At 34.2% G+C, this 23,590-nt stretch overlaps 1 protein-coding gene across 1 annotated transcript in view; it reads left to right on the top strand.

The window, feature by feature from the left end:
• LOC121029632 (protein eyes shut homolog) overlaps positions 1-21,275 on the top strand; it is a 388,431-nt gene extending 367,156 nt beyond the window's left edge. Inside the window, exons 9-10 of the mRNA XM_040473866.1 lie at positions 10,536-10,702; positions 20,131-21,275. Of these exons, the coding sequence (XP_040329800.1) occupies positions 10,536-10,702; positions 20,131-20,398 (435 nt within the window). The 3' untranslated portion in view covers positions 20,399-21,275. The remainder of the gene's footprint in view (positions 1-10,535; positions 10,703-20,130) is intronic.
• The last annotated feature ends 2,315 nt before the right edge of the window (positions 21,276-23,590 follow it).

Raw genomic sequence — 23,590 nt, 5'->3', positions numbered from 1 at the left:
CTCCACACTGAAGGCATGGAGCCCCATGAGGGGCTTGAACTCACAAACCATGATATCATGACCTGAGCTGAAATCAAGTGTTCAGACTTTAACCAACTGAGCAACCCAGGTACCCTGAATCCTACTTAAAAAGAAATAAAAATCCTTTTTGTCAAAACGATTGGGGAGTTTTCCAAAAAGTTTAGAGAATTAACAGAGTATTTGTAACCCCTCTTCTCTGGACACAACCTAATCTGGTTATTTTATAGAAACAAAAACCATATTATAATTTTATGTTTGATATATTTTGTATAAAATTTTGAGTAAAGATTCATAAACTTTTCATTATAAATAAATCCATTAATACTGAGGTAATATTATAAGAAATAATACAAGTCAGTTTACTTCAAAAAAGAACCATCTAGAAAGGCATTACAAATACAAGCAAACAGATGTCAATTTCTCAGAACTTTTAATTTCACTTATGCTCTCATAAACATATATTTTGTATATATATATGTATGTATGTATATGGATATATATATTCATAAACATATGTATTAAGCTTCATATAGTTTTACATGTATGTATTTAGCCATTCACAGATACATGACTATGCACATAAATGATTAAAGTTTTTTATCTTTAAGATATATTTAACTTTATCAGCACATAAAAGAACATTATGTATTAAATTTACCTTCTTTTAGGAAACAAGCAAGCAAATCATAGATATCTTGTATACACATTTCTATTTCTCTGTATTCTTTTGAAATAATTACAAACTTGGGGTGCCTGGGTAGCTCAGTTGGTTAAATGTCTGGCTTTGGCGCAGGCCATGATCTCAAGGTTTGTGAGTTCGAGCCCCACATCAGGGTCTCTGCTTTCACCACAGAGCCAGCCTCAGATCCTCTGTCCATTCTCTCTCTGCCCTTCCCCTGCTTGCATGCTGTCTCTGTGTCTCTCAAAATAAATGAATAAACTTGAAAAACTAAAATAATCACCAACTTTAAATAAAATAACTACTTTGTTTTTTTTAGACTCAAGAGAAAACACAAATATACCAATCCGATAACTTTTAGCTGGTTTATTTTTTCATGATCACACATTTTATATAATTTTGACAACTTTTATGTTAGGCAAAATAAACATAAATATACATGTATAAACATAAATATACATCATTTAACAACATTTGTATGTCTCAGTTTTTCATTCTGTAAGGAAAAAGGATAACTTAAAATTATATTTAGAGATTCTTTGGGGCATCTGGGTGACTCGGTTGGTTAGGTGTCCAACTCTTGGTTTCATCTCAGGTCATGATCTCATGGTTTGTAGATTGTTGAGCCCCTCATTGGACTCTGCACTGACTGTGAGGAGCCTGCTTGGAGTTCTCTCTTTCTGTCTCTCTCTGCCCTTACACTGCTCATGCTCTCTCTCATTCTCTCTCCCTGTCAAAATAAATAAATAAACTTTAAAACATAAAATAAAATTATATTTATAGATTAATATTTGTATATTTTTCTTATTCTAAAATTGCTCAACTATCCAATGATTATTTGTTATTTCAATTTAATATCAGTGTAAGGTCTTGATGTAAACCAGAGATTTGGAAATTGCAATTTGCACCATCATGTTAAGTCCTTTTGGTTTGTAGTGTCATCAGAAAAAAACATTGTAGTACATAAATGTAGTAGAACCAGGGGCGCCTGGGTGGCTCCGCTGGTTGAGCATCCAACTCTGGATTTCAGCTCAGGTCATGATCTCAGGGTTGCGGGATGGAGCCCCACATTGGGCTCTGACCTGAGCATGGAGCCTGCTTGAGATTCAGTCTCTCCCTCTGCCACTCTCCTGCACTCATGCATGCTCGCTTGCTCTCTCTCTCTCTCAATTAAAAAAAAAAAAAAAACTAAATAAAATCAAATAACCATAGTAGAATCAATAAGAATTCACAAGACTAAGTGCTTTTAAATGATACCCACTATTAAAAATTCAATTATTTCTATTTGATATTTTTATAATAATAAACAATCTAAAAAAATAATGATAGAACGGTTCTTGAAAAGTTATATTAATCATTCTAATTTGCCTAAAGATTAATTTATTTATTGGGAAATCAAATAAGCTCTTTTTAATATAAGTAAACCTCAGTGTTCATATATTTAAAAAATAAAGACTTTTGAATTTATGCCCAAACTCTAAGGGTGTAATTTTCTTTTCATCTAAAAGACTAATTATATTACACACCAGGTACACATTTTCTGCTTTGTTAAATTTTTGGCAAAGGAAAAACATATAAATGAGGTACAGTTAATCATTTTCCTTTTCCTTTTTTGACTGTTTATCTGAACAATAGTCTTAGAATGTACAAATAATGATAGAAAATGTATTTATGATTAATATTAGTTTTAAAAATTTCCCAAGCAAAAAAGAAAGGAAGAAAGAGCAAAAATGAAGAGATGAAGGGTGCTAGCTTCAGGCAAATATAAAATCATGACTTAATGTTAAAGGTTAATTATCTTTATCTTCAAAGACCAGTAGAGACTTAAATGGAGAAAAAACTCATTCACACACACACACACACACACACACACACACACACAAGTTATTATTCCAGATAGTTTAAACAATAACTCATATCCTTAATAATTCCATAGGGGTATATAATTAAAAATCTAGTGCTTATTAATCCCAGAAGTATGAAAATGCAAGAGGGGTTCTTGTGCATTAACCAGAGTAATCTCTCTATTAGACACACAGGACGGAGAGTCTCCTCATGAGAGTTTTTCTCTTTTTGTTCTAATGTTTCTGTCAAATGAACAATCTTGTTCATGTCAAAATTTCCCCAGAGTGGCCACTGCAATTTCAGATTGTCCTTTGAGAAATTATAGCAATTACAGAGATGTGTACCTGACTTACAATATAAAGGGAGAGATGTGTGGTGTTGAAGCCTGTGAGACTGAGAAGACCCCATGAAAACTTAACATAGGTACATAGGTGCCTGTTCAATGTCATGTCTCTAAAACCTACCAAAGAGCAGTCAGTCTAAACTGATAGCCACACAAAAGTTTTTACAAGATTTTGGAAAGGTGACTCAAGGAATAATTTGTTCAAGGAATGCAGATAGCAGTGGTTTCTGAACTCATTGTTTATTTAAGTCATCTGGATGATGAAATTGTGGGAGCAATACTTGTCCTCTTACAGTAGACATACTCTTACACTTAGCAGAGGAAGTGATGTTGAAAGAAATTCCTTTCTCTCTGGATCAAATTGGATCACATAATCAAAGGATTCCTAAAGTGTTTTCTTATTCTTAAGAGGAAAAAATAAATAAATAGCATTTGGGAATGTGATGAAAATAAATTGGAGTTCAGACCTAATACTATACCTATGTCACTGTCATAGTTGGAGAGAAAAGTGTCCAGTGGTCCCAGAATAGTGCATCACTTGCAGTCTAGGGTTGTGAACTTTGTTATTGAGGGTATTTTAATTAGATCTTTGCAGAATTTTGTGTTTGTTCACTGCTGATCCTCCAAAAGACCACTAGACAGTTCTGTTGATCAAGAGAAATTAATTCTCTTAGATTTAACATAGTAATGGAAAACAACACCTAATAGAGTCAGTCTTACTAGTGTCTCAGAAGGGAGAATTTATGGAAGGATGTTAATATGCTCTAGAGCCTTACTTGTAGGGAATGGGTACTTTTAAGGTTCGGTTAGAGTTCATGAATAAAGCCTTGTACTGGTGGACATAATGGGATGAGAGTCTTAAAATGAGGTTGATGAACAAACTGTTATGCTTGGTAAATACTTATGTTAGTTGGTTCACAGTCATACTTTCAAGAAAAAGTATTTCATGGAGCAAAGAGTAAATTTATACACACACACACACACACACACACACACACATACACTCATATGGTTTTTTTCTCAGTATTTTTAAATATAGGACAAAAAATTTGGTTCACTTGAATTCCCATCATCAAAGACTGAAATTCTAAAGTAATTTTTCATTTCTTTGCATTAAAAAATGTCCTCTCTCAGGTCCTTTTAAATATAAACACTTTTGGAAAGAAAGCACATATATAGAAGTGAGCTTATTTTTTTTTACACACTTGCTACAAAAAGGTTATGAGATTAATTATGAGTTACTGGTGACAGAGGATGCTTTTAAAACAACGTGGAAGGGGGACACCTGGGTGGCTCAGTCGGTTAAGCTTCCTACTTTGGCTCAGGTCATAATCTCGCGGTTTGTGAGTTCAAGCCCTGCATCGGGCTCTGTGATGAAAGCTTGGAGCTTGCTTTGGATTCTGTGTCTCTGTCTCACTCTGCCCTTCCCCCACTTGTGCTCTGTCTCTATCAAAAATAAATAAAATTAAAAAAAATAATAAAAATAAACGTGGAAGACACAGAGGGACACTAAAAGTTGGAATAAGAAAGACCTTTACCAAATTTAATTATTTCAATATTTTTTACTAGGTTTAAGTCCAGATAAATTTGAACCCGATAAATTCATCCAGATATATCTTTATTTAACTAAGAATATGACCAAGACATTCTTAATGTTCCCCTCAGCTTAACTGAACTTTAGATAGGCTTCTTCTTGACTATAGATCCCTGACCTCCTTTTACTTGGAGCATTTACTTCATAAAATTTGCAACAGTAAGTTCTTTATCTACTTCTTTGAAATATATGCAAATCTACTCTCAGCCTCTGGCCAGTTTTAGGGGCCAGGAAATGTCTTCCTCAAGGACCTAGGAACTATTTCTTTCAAATGAAAACGTTGAAGGAGAAATGTAAATGTTAATATCCAGTGAGAGAGTAGGAGCCTAACTGCAGTGGGTACCAGTTAGCAAACACAGAAAGCCTCCTAACAAACCAAAACCCTTGCAAACTCAAGGATAGCTCAGTGAATGTACTTTACACATTTCATTGATCAATCTCTCCTTTAATTTCCTCCAGTACTTTTTCCCTAGCTAATACCAGCACTTAAGATCTCTCCTGTCTTGTTTCAGCAAAGTTGAGTTTCATCTCTCTCTTCTTTTGAAATAGTTTTGAATAAAGTCTTTCTTGCTTTTTGAACTTTGGTGCAATTTTTACTTTGATGAATACTTTTCTAAGAATCCAGGTTTCTACATATCTTATAAAGAAGTCACTTGCTCCTATAGGTGAAGTCTCTTTCCAGATTTGTTTCATTAACAAGGGTCAAAAAATGGTAAATATGTCTTTTAGGTCTTAGACTTTCTCCCCTTTAGAATCTCTTTACTAAGTAACTCAACTAATATAATATAGAAGTAGAAAAATAATATATACAAAAATATGATTTTCCTCACCATTGTGGGATCAAGCCCCACATATGGCTCCATGCTGGGTGTGAGCCTGCTTAAGTTTCTCTGTCTCCCTTTCTTTGTGTCTCTCCCTGGTTGCTCTTGTGTGCATACAGTGCTCTCTCTCTCTCTCTCTCTCTTTAAAAAAAAAGAATTTCCATAAGTTTTGTTTTATTTCTTTTCTCCTTGGGAAGAAAAGATCATCCATTGCCAAGATTTATGATTGTATTACAAGCCCTCATCAAACAAACATTATTTAATTATCAAGAATAGAGTAAAATCTTATTCCATTTTTTATGTACATTTTTAATATTGGATGTTTGTGTAATTACAAATGTTATTGATTGTCAATATTAATAATTGTAATATAATTATGTTTATTATTATAAGTTGATCATAATATATTATTAATATAATAGTAATAGTAATCATATATAAATACATATAAGTGCTGAACTTTCAAGTAATTTCTGTTACTCTTATCTTGGGCATGCATGAGTAGATTTCAACCATTCTTTCTTCTTTTTCTCAGAGTCCCTTGAAAATTTGATGAAGGCTAGGAACAGTTTCCTGACAATAACTTATGCACAATCACAATGTTTTGCACAAAATTTCAGAGGGTTGAGGAACTCTTTTAAGTAGATTTCTTGATTTCCCATATATTCAAAAATTAAGAAATCTTTTCTCTGGATGTGTAATGTAGATTCAGATTTGTATGTACCCACTGATAAAATTTACTGTGTTATAAGTTTTTTTCTGAGAGAATTTTTCTTATGCCTAAATTTAATTATAGAAGAGTAAAATTTTGTTAGAGGACTAGACTATATGAAATGATGAGAGACTCTGTTGAAATATCAAATTAAGAATTTTTCAATTGCAGGAATTACTTGCAAGAGTTGTTGGATATAGTAAATAATTTCAGTAAAGAAAAATTAATCATCTTCAATATATAATAAAAGAGTATTAACAAAGCTTTCAATGTAATTTAGGTGTTCATATGATAGCCCTTACACAAAGGATAATATTTTTTTGAAATATTATTTTGAGGAATATTTACTAGCCAAGTTTTCTTTTAGTTCTTTCATATTTTCCTAAATCCCAGAAATAATTATTTTGAAAATAAAGCAAAAAATAAAAGTGTATATTTATAGGAAATAATAGTTTGCCATAGTCTGAATTCTGCACTATTATTCCTTGTTGTTAAAACATTGTTTTCTTTCTAAGCTTTGATTATGTATTATTTAGTGACCTAGATTGTTAATAACTAAAAATAACTCTTTAGTGTATGATATTTTTCTCTTCATCATAAAACAGTAAAGTATGCATTCTTTTGTATTTTTCAGTAGAAATAGAGAATTAAGCATATACAGATCTTCACAGACTCTAGGCTTTGAGTGTGTTTAGGTGGTAGTGTTTACTTTTCTTCTTATATTGTATTGAATCATCCCAAACTATACGGAAAAGATGCAAACAAACAAAAAAGCTATAGAAACCCAATATTTGAGAAGCATTAGTTCTTAGAAAATTTGCATGAGCCAAAGGATCAATCTATGAACTCTTGACTAGGCCCCTGAAACAAACAACATAACCAAATGGAAGATGGGGCAGGTGTTACAAGTGGAGAAAATAACTGCAGAAGCTGCTGTCAGAGATACAGGGTCAAAGTCTGAATAGCAAGAAAGGGGTAAGCATATAAAATGTCTCTGTCCTGAGGCACTATATTGACTGTGCAGCCTAGTCTTCTTCCACTATTTTGAAAACCCATGTAATTTACTCCCTGAAAGGAGTTTAATAGGACTGTGCATGCTTTTTATTTTATTTTTTTTTATTTTATTTTATTTCATTTTATTATTTTAATCTTTTTAGAGAGGGAATGTGTGAACAGAGAGAGAGAATCTTAAGAAGGCACCACACTCAGTGCAGAGCTGTTCACAGGCCTCAATCCCACAACCCAGAGATTATGACCAGAGCCAAATTCAAGAGTGGGACACTCAACTGACTGAACCACACAGGCACCCTAGGACTGTGCATGCTTAAATTACAATGATAAACATAATAATATACAAGTACAATATAAAACATAACACCCCCAAAATGAATGATCCAATTAAAAAATGGGCAGAAGACATGAATAGACACTTTTCCAAAGAAGACATCCAGATGGCCAACAGACACATGAAAACATACTCAACACCAATGATCATCAGGGAAATACAAGTCTAACACAGTGAACTATCACCTCACACCTGTCAGAATGGCTAAAATCAACAACATAAGAAACAACAGATGATGGTGAGGATGTGGAAAAAGGGGGACCCTCTTACAGTGTTGGTGGGAATGTAAACTGGTGCAGCCTCTGTGGAAAACAGTATGGAGTTTCCTCAAAAAGTTAAAGATAGAACTACCCTACAATTCAGCAATTGCACTACTAGGTATTTACCCAAAGAATACAAAAACTCAAAGGAATACATGCACTCCAATGTTTATAGCAGCATTATCTACAATAGCCAGATTATAGAAATAGCCCAAATATCCATCGACTAATAAATGGATGAAGATGATGGGCTGTATATACATAGAGTGGAATATTATGCAGCCATTAAAGAAATAAACTCTTTCTATTTTCAATGACATGAATGGACCCAGAAAGTATTTTATGCTAAGCAAAATAAGTCAGAGAAAGATAAATGCCATATGTGGAATTTAAGAAACAAAACAAATAAGCAAAGGGGGGGGGGGAGAGAAAGAGAGAGGCAAACCAAGAAACAGTTTCTTTTTAAAATATTTATTTTTTAATTTATTTTAAGAGAGAGAGAAAGAGAGCACATGTATATGTGGGGAAGGAGCAGAGAGTGAGGCAGAGAAAGAATCCCAGGCAGGCTCCACACTATTAGTGCAGAGCCCCATGCCAGGCTCCATCTCAGGAACCATGATATCATGACCCAAGCCTATATAAACTTGAGCCAAAATCAAGAGTCAGTCACTTAAACAACTGAGCCACCCAGGGTCCCCAAAACAGATTCTTAACTATAGAGAACAAACTGATGTTTGCCAGAGAGGAGGTGGGTGGGGGGATGGGCTAAACAGGTGATGAGGATTCAGGAGTGCATTTATTGTGATGAACACAGGGTGATGTATGGAAGTGTTAAGTTCCTATATTGTACACATGAAACTAATATAATGTTGTATGTTAACTAACTAGAATTAAAATACAAACTTTAAAAAAAGAAGAAAAATACAAAAAATATTGTAAAGCTTATTACAAGAAATGAAGAAAAATGTGAGTGTGTGTGTGTGTGTGTGTGTATACAGAACATAAGAGGGATTGGATTTTAGAATAAGATTAATTGTATTGCTTTCATAATTAAACCAAATCAACTAAAAGGAATTCAAAAGTAAACAAGATAATGGAAGACATGCACATTCAAACTGTCCAATACGATCTCTACAAAACAGTACAGACCAACAAGGAGTAAAAATAAAATCATTAATCACTTGTGTTTATGTATATTCTACTTCTGGGTAATTTGAAGTTTTGGTATTTTGTATTTTCTAGTCATGTTGAAGACAGAAAATTTGTGTATTGTATTTTTATATAGTATATCAGAACAATTGGTGAATTTTAATAAAATTTATTGGTTAAAATATATAAAAGTTAATTTCCTAATTTGATAATCTTGCATATAAAATATTATATGAAAATATAATATCCTTGTTTATAAAAATGACACGCTAATGTAATTGAGGATAAAGTGCAATCACAATAATAGTATGTTCACATATGAATGTACATGTACATATATTATTATACATATATATGGAGAGAATAATAAAAGTGTCATAAAATGCTAATAATTATTCTTATGTAAATGCTAATTTAACTTTAACTTTGTAGGCAAATTCTAACAGGGCCTCTTTAAGAAAATTTACAACAAATACCCTCTGCATATAGAAAATGATTATGCATTCAAACAGTAAGGGATAAATTTTTTTTCCTAAAGTATAAATACGTAGACATTCAGACAAATATAGAGAAAGCTTAGAGATTGATTTTGTATTTTAGCCATGAGTTAACGGTGAATTGCATTTGAAAAAAAAAAAATCTATCCATGTCAAAGAGATCGTCTCCTTCCCAGTAGACTAAAAATTATTAAGTGATATGAGCTCCAAATAGAAAAATGGAGAAACAGATTATCAGTTGACTCTTACCCAACAGCCTAGATCTGTATAAATCATTTATCTATCACCAAAGGACTAGACCATGAAACTAAATTTGTAATCATTGTAGCCATTGATGGGAAATAAGTATAAACAGCGTAGTTGGAAAAGATATGCCTGTGTTTAAGCTGTCCATGAGAGTTGCACTTCCCTGGCAACAAACTTTATGTACTCCTTTAAGGTAAATACACTGGACATGTTTGTGGAAGACCTCCAAAATGGTTAAAATGAAATATATTTTTAAACAGGTAAAATTATGACTTCCATGCATATATGAAATAAAAATGTGTTAAAGATTTTATTTAATTCATTTTTATAAGGGATACATTAAAATGTTGTATCAATCCAATAAATGAATGGATGAATTCAATGAATAAATTCAATAAATGAATCCAATAAATCACTCATGAAGAAAAATTATTTAGGGATACAGAAAACAGTTTTTCCATGGATATGGTTATTAGTATAATGCTATTTCCATCACATCAGTTAACATGTAAGCTACATCTAAAAATTTTTTTAAAAAATTTTAACGTTTATTTATTGTTTTGAGACAGAGAGAAACAGAGCATGAAGGGGGAGGGTCAGAGAGAGAGGGAGACGCAGAATATGAAACAGGCTCCAGGCTCTGAGCGGTCAGAACAGATCCTGACGCGGGGCTCGAACTGACAGACCGTGAGATCATGACCTGAGCCGACGTCAGACGCCCAACCAACTGAGCCACCCAGGCGCCTCTATAAAATTTTGATACAAATTACACTAAGATATTTTAAAACAATTGAATAATAGATGTTGATTTATTTTACTTTATACAATTTATGTATTCCTGTCAATAAACTATGACTTTTTAAAACTGATTTTGATATTAATCAAAACAGTTTATTTTACCTTTGCTAAAGGAATACATGAATTTAATGCATAAAGGAAAGCATGAAATTCAAACTTTGAGATGATTGTAGTATTGTAATGTGATGAATATTTACAAAACTCTTTTTTTAAAATACTTTATAGATGCATGCAAATGAATGCAATTGTTTGGCTGAAGAAGGCAAGAAGGGATATTGGTGTCTATGTATTCCAAGATGGCCTGGAAAAACGTCTCTGGAAAATACAACTGATTATCAAGAAAGTGGGTGTCAACATGAAGCTATTTATAAAGATGAAATTAATAGATCCAGGTATTTATGAATCATTTGAACAAAGAATATCATCTCCTTATCAAAAAGTTATAATTGTACTGATAAGCCATATGTGATTTTTTAATGATTCAACAATTCCATGCATTTCTACTGCTCACTAAGAAAAGTATACTCTTAATTACATTTATGAATTTCACATAACCCCCTCTCACCCCCCTTCTGGCAAACACAAGTTTCTTTCCTATATTTAAGAGTTTTGTTGTTGGTGGTGGTGGTGTTTGTTGCTTTTTAATAAAATTGTTTATTTATTTTTGAGAGAAAGAGAGGGTGGGAGAAGGCAGAAAGAGAGAAAAAGAAAGAGAGAGAATTCCAAACAGGCTCTGGGCTGTCAGTGCAGAGCCTGACATGGGACTTGAACTCAGGGACTGTGAGATCATGACCTGAGCTGAAACCAAGAGTCGGATACTTACCTGACTGAGCTCCCAGGTGCCCCTGTCATTGTTGGCTGCTTTGTATTTTGTTTGTTTCTTAAATTCCCTATGTGAGATCATATCTCCCTATGTGAGATCTTTCTCTGACTGATTTGTTTCTCTTAGCATTATACCTTCTAGGTCCATCCAAATTGTTGTAAATGGAAATATTTCATTCTTTTTTGTGTCTGAGTAATGTTCTGAGATCTCTCTCTCTCTCTCCCTCTCTCTCTCTCTCTCTCTCTCTCTCTCTCTCTAATGCCACATCTTCATTATCCATCTATCAATGGACACTTGGGTTGCTTATATATCTTGGCTATTGTAAATAATGCTGTACTAAACACAGGGGTTCATATATCTTTATGAATTAGTGTTTTTGTTTTCCCTAGGAAATACACAATAGTGGAATTACTGGATCATATAGTAATTCTATTTTTACGTTTTTGAGGAATCTCCATACTGTTTTCCAAAGTGGCCGCACCAGTTTGCACTCTCACCAACAGTTACATGAGTTTTCCTTTTTCTCCACATCCTTGCCAATACTTGTTATTTTCTTGTGTTTTTGATTTTAGCTTCCTGAATTATTTTATAGTAATTAATAATAATATTTTTTGTGTAAAATGATTGGTATTTATATCTCAAACATATGCATATGTACTTATTATATATTATTTACATAATGTATATTATATTCTATTATGTGTAACAACATTAGCAACAAAGGAAGGACAAAAGAGGGACAAAAGAGAACAAAAGAGGGTAAGAAAGACATGTAGTAATAAATTTTCTGTATCACACAAGAATTAAATTAGTATCTGTGATATATTAAGTATGTGGTAGATCTGGTATGTTAAGGTATATATGGTAAACTCCAGAGCAACAGTTAAGAAAATAACTCAAATAATGTAGTAAAAACAGCACTATAGATACTAAAATTTGCCCCAGAAAATATTTACTTCATACAAAAGTAAGTAGTATCAGAATGGATATATGAAAAAGACATGAGATATATGGATAACAAAAAGGAGAATGGCAGACATAAATAAATCCAACTATATTAATAATAATATTAAAATAAAATGGATTAAAAATCCAGCCAAAGGCAAAGATTTTCAGGTTAGATAATTTCTGGATAAACATAGTATATACCATCCATAGGAGATACATTCTACATTTAAATGTACAAATGGGTTGAAAGTAAAAGGATAAAAAAATATATAGCATTCAATCAGCAATCATTGAAACTTGGGGTATCTATGTTAATATCAGACAAAATAGACTTTAAAAGAAAAAAAAATGGTTATTGAGAAAACAAACAACATTTTATAATTATAAAAGAATCAATCCATGAGAAGATGTAGCAATTATAAACATATATGTACTTAACAATAGAAATTCAAAATACATAAAACAAAAACTGACAGAATTGAAGAAAGAAATGGTGAATTCAACAATAATAGTTGGAAACTCCAATACTACACTTTAAGTAGTGGATGTGACATTTGGTAGATGAACAAATATATAAAACTGAGGAACACTACAGATAAAGTAGAACTGGCAGACAGCTATAGAACACTCTTTTCAGCAACAGCAGAATGGCATTCTTCTCTAAAGCACATTGAACGTTTTCCAAGATGTTAATACTAGCTGCAATATATTTAAAAGGATTATGATAATAAAAATATATTTTCTAACTACAATGGAATAAAATTAGGAATCAAAAACAATAAGCTATTCAGTAAATTCATATGTGAAAATTAAATAATATAGTCCACATAAATCAATGAATCAAAAAGAAAATACAAGGAACATAGAAAATCATTTGAGATTAATTAAAATAAAGATATGGCATGCCAAAATTCATGGGATATAGACAATGCAGCATTTTTTTTTTCAGTTTATTTATTTGCTTTGAGAGAGACAGAGTGAGCAAGTAAATAGGGTAGGGATAGAGAGAGAGGGAGAGACAGAATCCTAAGCAGGCACCATGCTGTAATAATGGAGCCCTATGCAGGGCTCTATCTCACAAACTGTGAGATCATGACCTGAACTGAAATCAAGAGTCAGATGCCTAACCGACTGAGCCATCCAGATGCTCAGGTGAGACAGTATTTAGAATAAAAATTATGGCTTCAAATGCTTATGTTAAAAAACAAAGAAGATCTCAATCAATATCCTCAACTTCCACCTTAACGTAATGGAAAAGGAGAAAACCAAATCTAAAGCAAGCCCTAGTTTGCCTCAGTGGCATCTGTACGATTCCCTGGTGTTGCTGCAGGGAGGGAGTGTCTCCGCTGGCCTGATCTTCTTTCTAATCACCTTCCAGGAGTCATCTATGTGGTTAGGACTGGTGGGCCAGGTGAGTCAGTCACATCTGGAGAGGCCGGTGGTACTAGAGGTGGTGAGGCCTTAGGACTAGGGGCAGGCTCCAGTGGAGTTTCAGCAGCCAGGGTGGCTAGAGGCACAAGTGTCAGTGAGGGGTACAGTGGGGCATATGACAGCGGGGTTCCCTCAGGCTTCTGCAGCAGTATAGGTATTTCAGTTTGGGGCCAGCATTTGGAGGAAGCCATGACATGAGCCATCATGACGTTACAGTTCTCTTCAATACAGACTTTTAGCCAAAGTTGCTGGGATAAGACCAGTTCTTGCCAATAGGCAATGCAGGAAAATTGGTTGGAGTGGCCTTGATCCCCCACAACGACCCTCAACACTTGGCCAACTAGTTCCTTATCAAGTGAGCCCTTGAAGGGGCAGCCAACCCTGAAAGATGGCCAATTTCACAGAATGTCCAGAGTTTTCCAGGAGATAATTTCACACCATAATCTCCTGAATATCCCTTTATGAAATTCCTCAACATACACTCTAGGGGAGTCAGCTTACTCTGCTTTCCACCCATTTCTTACCCCTAATGGATAACTTTCATGCACAAGAGATGAAAAAGGGGGAAGGGAGGGACTAATTTGTTGAGGATGCATACTCACTTCTTCCATTTCCAACCACTCTCCTCTCAGAGATATTTCAGGTGCCTCTTAGCATTGATGAGTTCAATATCAAGCCCTGATCTGAATCAGACTCCTGAGGAAGTCTGACATGCTCTAAGCCATATGAGGTTGCCATGGAACCACCGAGGATCAGGACTCAACACTTTGCTTTGGCCATTGGTCAGGTCCAGGTGGAACCTTTCCACTGTCCATCTCATTTGCACAGTTACACAGCTACTCCAACCTGCTGCCCAGCACCCAGTGCCTTAGAGTTGCAGTTTCATTCCTTATGGAACTACTCGGGCAACTCTGGGAGGTGATCAGGCTCCCCTTCTGTCTCTTAGGGGCAGGTCTGCCAAAAGAACCCAGGTTCTTACCAGTCTAACAGGTGGCACTCCCTGAGCTGGTTCCTGGGCCTCACAGTTTCTTTTGTGCATCCCAGCCTTCACCCAGCCTGCCAGGCTAGTCTCCTACAGTTCACTAGCTTCAGGTGAGGTCGCCTCTCCCAGTGCCCTGAGGTTTGTACCCTGGTGACAAGGGAGGTGAAACACCATTTCTGCCTCCCAGGTGAGCCCCCACGAAATGTAGCATAAGTCAGACACAGAAAGTTGGGACATTGAGGTTTTCTTTCCAGGAAGCAGCTTTATTTTGTGCCAGCACGGGCTCAGCGGGCTAAGACCCAAAAGGCTGAGCCCTGAACACCTAAGGGTAGAGGGAGGGGGGTTGCCTTTTGTCCAATGTTTGCTCCTTTGTCTCCCATTTATGGTAACATACAGTTTGAATAGGTGGTCTATGTTACAGAGTTGAGGAATGTTGCAAAGGTGCACATAGCCAGGATGCCTTCCCTTGTCTTGAGGTTTATACCATATTCCTTAGGGAGTTCTACCAGGAGAACACATCTCATGTTTATTCTATGTCATTTATAAAGTAAATATCTTTTTAAATTGCTAAAATAAGTATTATTTTCACTTTCTAAACATACAAGTAATTTGTGTTATAGCAATGAATTTTCTGGCTTTCTTTCTGGGACCTTTAAAATAAACTCGTTTCTTTAATGATCTATTTTTTAAATTTTCACATTTTCCATGTAATGCTAAATATAAGCAAAACACTATTTTTCAGTTATAAGCAAAAGTTTTGTTTTAAAGTGTAAAATCTAAAAGTATATGATAAAATCAAGTATAGTTTCAAAACCTGTTTCTGTAGTGTTAGGAGGCTTATATAAATACAGCTTTAGGTGACTATGCCACAGAAATATATTTTGATCATGGTTTTTCTTAAGTTACTTCTGAACCAGGAAGTCTGATGATTATTAATTTCTAAGACTTTTAATGTTTGCTATGATATTGATGACTTTTCTAATTAAAGAACTTGAATGTCTTGTTTTGTGTTTATTTTTAATTTTTGGATATGCCATGAATACTTTTCTGGCTTCCAGGCAAGTTTTGTTACATTTTAGTCTCAGAAAAAAAGAAAAAGAAAAAAAAAGAAAGGAAACTGAACTGCATATAAATATGGCTTACTGTATGTGTGCATATATGTATGTATTTTTTGTTTATGATTAGTTTTGTAACCACTAAACCACATTTCTCTAGTCGCTGAATCCTTTTGTCTACTGAATTTATATATACATACACACACACATATGTATGTGTATATTAATATGACATATATATGTATAATTAATATAAGACACATATAAGTGTATATGAAATACATATATCAATATAATGCATAACATAATACATATAACATGTATATATGTAAATATATACATATATACATATATGTGTATGTATATATGTGTATATATATATATATTTGTTGTTGTTTGTTTTGTTTTGTTTTGTTTCTTTTTATTGTGCTTTGGACAGTGTGATAACCTTGTGTCTCTAAACTTTAGATTAAAATGATATAGAGGTCATTAATTCATTTAAGCAATTCTAAAGTAGGTATCATTGTGTTTTCTGTATCCATGCCAAAAATTAATTATAACAAACTTCATTAAAGGAAGCACTTTTGTATAATTAATTTTCAACTATAGCATGAGTTGAAACTTAGCTAATACATACACAATTATCTTCCACGTGTCTTTTTTTTTTTTTCTTTTAGGTGCAAACCAATGCATATGTTATGATATAAAGTCAAAGTTTGACTACGTTATAGCTGCAGGCTCTATGACTTTTCATGCTTTAATTTCATATGTCAAACAATAAAAATGTATGCATGTTATATGATTTTGTGCTACCTGGGCCAGATTTTTTATTTTACTTCATTATATCTAAATAGCTTTTTATAGGTCTAACCTTTTTGCATTACTTTTGAAATTATCTTCTAAGACTTGGAATTTCATGAAGCTGTTTATTCAGAACCTTTAAGATGACCTTTCTCTTGAGCATAATTCAATTTTAAAATACATTTGATGGTTATATAGTCAAACAATATTAATGGAGCATCCACTGTGTATAAGGCATATGGATCCTAGTCTTAGCACTTAGGGGAATAAGTACAGTGATGTATTTAATTTCTTCTCTTCCAAGGATACATTTCCCGTTAAAACACTAAATAATGAAAAAATTTAAATCACAGTATTTATAAATGAGACCGTATTTTCAACAGACATGTTTTGCTTTGTCCTTCAATCATATCATTACTTGTTTCAAACTTAAGTATAATTCAAATTGGCTTATTTAATAATAAAGTTAGTAACACATTCATGAAATCTTTTAGTCCAATTTATTTTCTCAAAGTAAAAGTACTATGAAATTATAAGAACACTTAAAAATTATAAATAATATATGTGGCCCATTATAATTTTCCTGACTTTTTTTTAACAAAACTGATGTACTTGTCACTGAAAAGCTTTCAATTTAGTAGCAATTTATCTTTGCACTGGGTATCCATATATACATGTATATCAGCATTTAAATTTGTAGTATTAATTGGGATGAAAAATGTTCCAGATACTTGTACAAGATTGGGTGAGTGCTTTAGTAAACTGGAGAAATTTATTTAGGTCAATGATTTTCAAAGAGATGCTTTTGCATTCTGGGGACATTTTGGAAATTTCTAGGGTCATTCTAATATTCAGTATAATTGGTTGAAACAGCTGTCATTTAGCAGGTGAGTGGTAGATAATGAATGTTATAAGTTTTTCAGCGCACAGAATAGTTCCATGAACAACAACAATAAAAAGCATTCCATGGTTTATACCATTTTCAAAAGTCCCAATGTATATTAATGTGGATATAAAACTTTTTTTTTATAAATATCTGAGCCAGTGTCTTAACTCTATTTTACATACTGACACAAAATATTTTTATAAAATTTTAATAATCGTTGGATTTTCCAGGAATGAAACTTTCATGTTAATCAAGTACATATTATGTTTTATTCAGAAGTTTATTAGAATTTGTTAACCATATTGAAAAATTATATCATTCTACTTGAATTTCTAATAAACTACTATTATCAGTCTCCACTTACAGCTGCCAAGTCCATGTTCAATAACTTTATTTCAAGCAAACATATGCACATATGATATGACTGCTAGCAGACTTGCCTTCCCAGTAATGAACACATGTAATCCTCTTCTATGAGATATAGTACTGATAATTTTACAGATGAGAAAACTAGGGCACAGTAACTTCTAAATAAGTTAGAGAAGAAGAATTAGAACCAGGGTTCCCTTTCCAAGGCCAGTGCTTTGAATATATCAAAGCATCAACTATACTGACTGCCATTAACAATCTCAGTGATCCTTGGCAAATTGCATTAAACGGATAAATTTTTCACAACTACAAGAAGAAAGATTTGAACTAATTGACCTTTAACATTCTTGCTGGATCCAAACACCTACCATCATATAAATTTATGAGTGTAATGACTTAGGTTCAGTAGGTTAATTTTCATTAATAATAACAAGAAAAGTAATTTGACATTGCTCTTCTCAACTCATTGACATGTTTATATGATTATCTTAAGTGCGCTTTGAATAGTTGGCAAAGGATACTTTAAAATCACAACACTTTAGACCAAAGATTATCTATGTGATTTATGTTTCTTCATCACCTTATGCATCCTTCTTCTGATGCTTTTTATGCATGTATCTACAATATTCAAAGGAATAAATGGGCACATATTATACAGTGTATAATTGTATTAAAATGGCATATCATAATCCACTTTACCTAAGGTGGTGCCTAGCATATAGCAAAGTATATTGAGAAACAAGAATGGATGTTCAGTGTATTTAGGTCAATGCTAGTCATATAGAAAATGCAAACATATATTTATGGAATTAATATAGAAATGAATGAATACTATGAATAAAAACTATTATTAATTAAAACCCACGTCTAGGGGCGCCTGAGTGGCTCAGTCGGTTAGGCGTCCGACTTCGGCTCAGGTCATGATCTCACGCTCCGTGAGTTCAGGCCCCGCGTCGGGCTCTGTGCTGACAGCTCAGAGCCTGGAGCCTGTTTCAGATTCTGTCTGCCTCTCTCTCTGACCCTCCCCCGTTCATGCTCTGTCTCTCTTTGTCTCAAAAATAAATAAATGTTAAAAAAAAATAAAAATAAATAAAACCCATTTCTCATAGGCATGAGATTAAATACTTCAAACTTGATTCGTGCGACTCAGCCTATCGATAGTGCTGCTATCGGCTCGTCATGCCTGGGGTGTTTGGCACTCACCCGCCTGCAGCCAATGTCTGGGACACTCACTTCGCCGCTGGGAATGCCAGAGGCCTACAGCACTTGGGCCTATGCTAACTTCTGAGAGCCCTCGCAAGTATTTCCACAGGCCAGTGTTGCTACAGGACTCTCCGGGTGGTTTTTTATTATTTTATTATTCTTACTATGTACCTCAGCAACAATTATCAGGAAACTTTGAATTTTTTTTTTTTTTTTTTAACCACCGGTTCTGGCCAGCACAGGGTTCGCTTCTGGGAGAGGTTGCATCTTAGGTAAAGAGAGGGCAGATCTAGAATTGTGGCTTTTTGGGGGAGGAGAGGGTGGTATCTAGGGATTCTTGAGTTCACTATGCTGGTGAATTTAAAACACACCAGTCAGCGGAAATTAAAGCCTGGCGAGGGAAAAGCAGAGTCAGGCAAAAGATCGGTCGTCTAGGTCAACCAGTGCTTTCTAAAAAGGGGAACTTCCGGTGGGGCTTTAGTTGTGTACCTGGCAGTGTGTCTATTCTGGATACATGTCTTTGAAATGAATGCCTTGACAAAAGTTTATTGCAAGCACTTATATTGCAATCAAAGAAGCTAATTGTCAGCAGAAGCTAATTTGTCACACTACAAAACAGTACTGCAAATTTTTACATAAGTCCTGACGAACACAGAGACACTAACCTTGTCATTTAGTCTCACCAGAGTTAATGACACTGTCCTAGGTTACATAGAAATTAAAGTGGCAGAACCTGTATTTTGAGTCTGCCTCTGTCTTTCACCAAAGTTCTTTTCACTCATTCTGCACAATAAGGCAAAATTAAGTTTGCCAAGTATGGACATTTTCTTTCTTATTTTATTTATTTTGAAGGGGGAGGGGCAGAGAGAGGTAGAGGAAGAATCCCAAGCAGGCTCCACACTCAGCGTGAAGCCCTAAGTGGGGTCTATCTCACCTCACTAAGATCATGACCTCAGCTGAAATCAAGTCAGTTGCTTAACTGACTCAGTGACCCAGGATGGATATTTTCTTTTTTTTCCTCTTCTTTTTTTAAGTTTATTTATTTATTTTAAGAGAGAAAGAGAGGGAGAAAGAGAACTCCACGTTAGTGAGGAGCCAGATATACAAACTGCAAGATCATGCATGACCAGAGCTGAAACCAAGAGCTGGATGCTCATCCAACTGAGCCATCCAGGTGCCCAGTATGGACATATTCCATAAGAATATATAAAAGTGTGCCCACAGCCATATTTATTGTATTGCTATCCTGTGTATTTAAGTACATATGGGATAAATATTTAAATTATATGACTAATTGGATTTTGTGTTTTTGCATGTTGCAGATGCAGCTGTTCTCTTTGTTACATGGACCCATTATGTATCCTCAATGCTGAGGATTGCTTAGGAAACCAGAGTACATCGGTGCATGGCCTCTGCTTGGTCCATTTGCACAAGTGCAACGGTGGTCTGCAAAGACATGGAAGAAATGTCTGTGAAATAGAAACCAAAGATTGTAAATCTGTGCCCTGCAAAAATGGAGCAGCCAGTATACATTTAAGTGGCTATTTCTTCTGCAATTGTGTCCCAGGATCTACAGGCAAGTATTTCTGAGAACTCAAATTCTCTACTGGATAATGTTAGCACATTTGTTTAATGTATTTCAAATGTAGCTAATGATTAGTACTGTAGGCTGCTTTCTCATTTAGCAAAGTAACAATATCTTCACTTAGAATAATAGGATTGTTTCTTTGGGCAATTACATTGCTGACTACGCAGCCTTGGCTCATGCAAATGAGGCTAAAAAGTCCAGGCTGAACCATAGAGAATATGATATATATGTCAAAGGTCTGTGGAGAAAAACAGGCAGCCATAACCTCCCAATAATTTTGCCTAAACAGCTTCAGTATTGCCCTTCAACCTCCTCTTTGGCTGCCTAAGCATACTGAGTGCTTACATTAAAAATAAAACTTAGTTTCAGTATTTTCTCAGTCAGTTTAATGCTCCATTAGTAAAATTAAAAAACTCCATAAAACCACAAACATACTTTATCTTCTGTAAAGTTATATAGGATGACATTCACGTTGGCTGTGTAGTAATAAGGCATCTTTTGATATAAAAATATCAGAAATTAAGCATTCAAATTTATATTGAGGATTTTATGCTTGGTCGTACATTAAAATAATTGTTAATAATTTCAAAACTTCTTTAGTTTAATTGCTTTATAAAAAGCAGTATGGAGGCCACACAGAAGAAAATAATATTGTCACTTTTAAACCACACCTAATTTTAAGCAAAATAATGAAAAACAGTTTTGTGTAATTTGATATCCCCTTTTATTAAGCAGACCCAACTAAACATTATTTGGATTTCCATCTTAAAATGAAAAATATTTTCCCTGTTTGATATTTAAAGTAATATCCTGAAGGTTTTGGAGTGAATTTAAAAAGATAAGTTCCAAGAATGGAATTGGTGATATTATTGGAATAAATGTGTGGCCATCCAGATTAGTTTTTTTTTTTTTAAGATGAAAATATATTTGCTGTATAAATTCTGGTAAGCTTGCTAAAAAGTCTGTCTCCTTACTTGACATTTCACATTTCAAACATGTTCTTAGTAAAAATAAAATAACATAAAATGTGCTAGCATTGTTGAAACATAGGTATCTGCCTTAAGGGGAAAAACACATATATACACCTGTTTTGTAAACATAGAATGTCCTCCAAAATTCAGTGAAAATATAATAGTAATCACTAACTAACATAAAATGGAATAAAGAATGGAATTTAACTCTTCTTAATACTATTACTAAGAGAAAAGTTCCTTTGATATTTGCATATTCTGTGTGTGTATGTACATATGTATATGTATGTGCACACATAGTGAGCATCCTATCATTTTGTGTATCAATATTGTATATTGGCTGTAAATTATATGATCATTAATTATGTATTTTATATATATATATGTCATTATATATGTATGATCATTAATTGTGTGTGTGTGTGTGTATATATATATATATATATATATACATAATACAATCTAAATAGTTCAACCACATGTAATACTCACCATTGGTGAGTATTATTAGGAAAGCATGTATCTTCTATGAAGTCTCTCTGTTTCTACTGAATTATAAAGAACTCTGTGGGTTTCCTCATATCCAAATATTCACTTCTACTCTTAAACTCTTCACACAGTGAAATGGGAAGAAACTGATAATTCTAAATTTTCCCAAGGGTACAGAATTAATCCCATTGAAAGAAGAATATTTTGCGAGCGATTTAAAATCAGTACTCCACTTTTTCTCTCCACTCCTTTCTCTCCCTCTGTCTGGCTTCTCCCAGTTGTCAGTTCTCTCTCCCTTCACCTAGATTCTTTATTCAATCTCTTCTCTTCTACCTAGTTCCTTTTCCCTTTATATTTTATTTCTTCTTTCCCTTTCTCCCCTTCCATCTGGTTTCTACCCCTCTCTTTTTTCCCCTTGATCTAGTTTTTCCACCTCCATCTATGAACTCATGTGTTTCCTATAGAAATCTGTAAGGTGTTAGCATACCTTTCATATGAGGGTGATTACCTCCTTTTTTAATCCTGTCATCTTTTTGGGAAATTTTAGCATTATATGCAAACTTCTAGGTTAAACGTTATCTCTATATGTAGTGTCAGCCCTACCTCAGGTGTTTCTCATTCAGTACTTCTAGGGTTCAGTGGGTGTGGCTGATGCTGATGCTGCTGGTTCACGAACCACACTTTGTGAGAACCACTCTTCTAACCCATTACATTATATTCATGAAGAGCGCTTGTGTGTATATGAAAATGTAAAATTGAGCTTTAAGTATGGGCTGCCGTTCAGCATAGCATAAGGAACCTATCTATTCTAATCTTCTGGTGACCACTAACTCCTGGAGTTAAGGTGATGCCATCAAATGGTAAGGCCATATACTTGGGTGGATCTTACATAATTTAAATTTGATTCCAGTGCTATTATCTGAAGTGCCCCAAAGATATATTAAAAAAAATTAATGTTTATTTATTTTTGAGAGAGAGAGGAAGAGAGAGAGAGAGACAGAGCATGAGCAGGGGAGGGATAGAGAGAGAGGGAGACACAGAATCCAAAGCAGTCTCCAGGCTCTGAGCTGTCAGCGTAGAACCAGATGTGGAGTTTGAACCCACTAACTGTGAGATCATGGCCAGAACTGAAGTCAGACGCTTAACTGACTGAGCCACACAGGTGCCCCAAAGTTCCACAAAGATTTTGAAATGTGAGAGTAATTCCAATGGATTTTTTTTCAAGCAGTAGTCTTTTTGCAATTCTCATGTTGTATCTATGATATTTTAGTGATGGAATCAAAATTTTATCTTTTTTTTAGTTAATTTTTTTTCCTTGTCACTTTGACACTTTCAACACTGCTGGTTTCTAAAATGTTTTATAGTCAAAATAAGAGCTCTTCTTACCTAAAATTATCTTTGCCTTTACCTCAGATATTTTGGGTTTCTCCTGCTCTTGACATAAGTAACCAAATTCTCTTTTTCCTCCTCTTCTTGTTGTCTTGATAACAAGAAGAGGCTAGGAAGCTCTTTGATTAGCAAAAGGATCCATGCTGTTCTATACAATTAGGCCCAGCTTTTCCCTATTTAAAATGGGCCTGAGCCAAGCCCTTGATATCCTGCCTTCTTTTAACAGATTTACATAGTAAGGTCCCCTATCTTAAAAGCAAACTCTTTTTCTGCTATAGGCATAGATTGTAAATTTGACTTACACAGCTCTGTGGTTCTCTACCCTTCCAGATGACAACTTTCTTT

This window comes from Herpailurus yagouaroundi, unplaced genomic scaffold, assembly GCF_014898765.1.
Source record: "Herpailurus yagouaroundi ecotype Mexico unplaced genomic scaffold, PumYag 139, whole genome shotgun sequence".
NCBI lineage: Eukaryota > Metazoa > Chordata > Mammalia > Carnivora > Felidae > Herpailurus > Herpailurus yagouaroundi.
This window is presented reverse-complemented; position numbering and strand designations above follow the sequence as displayed.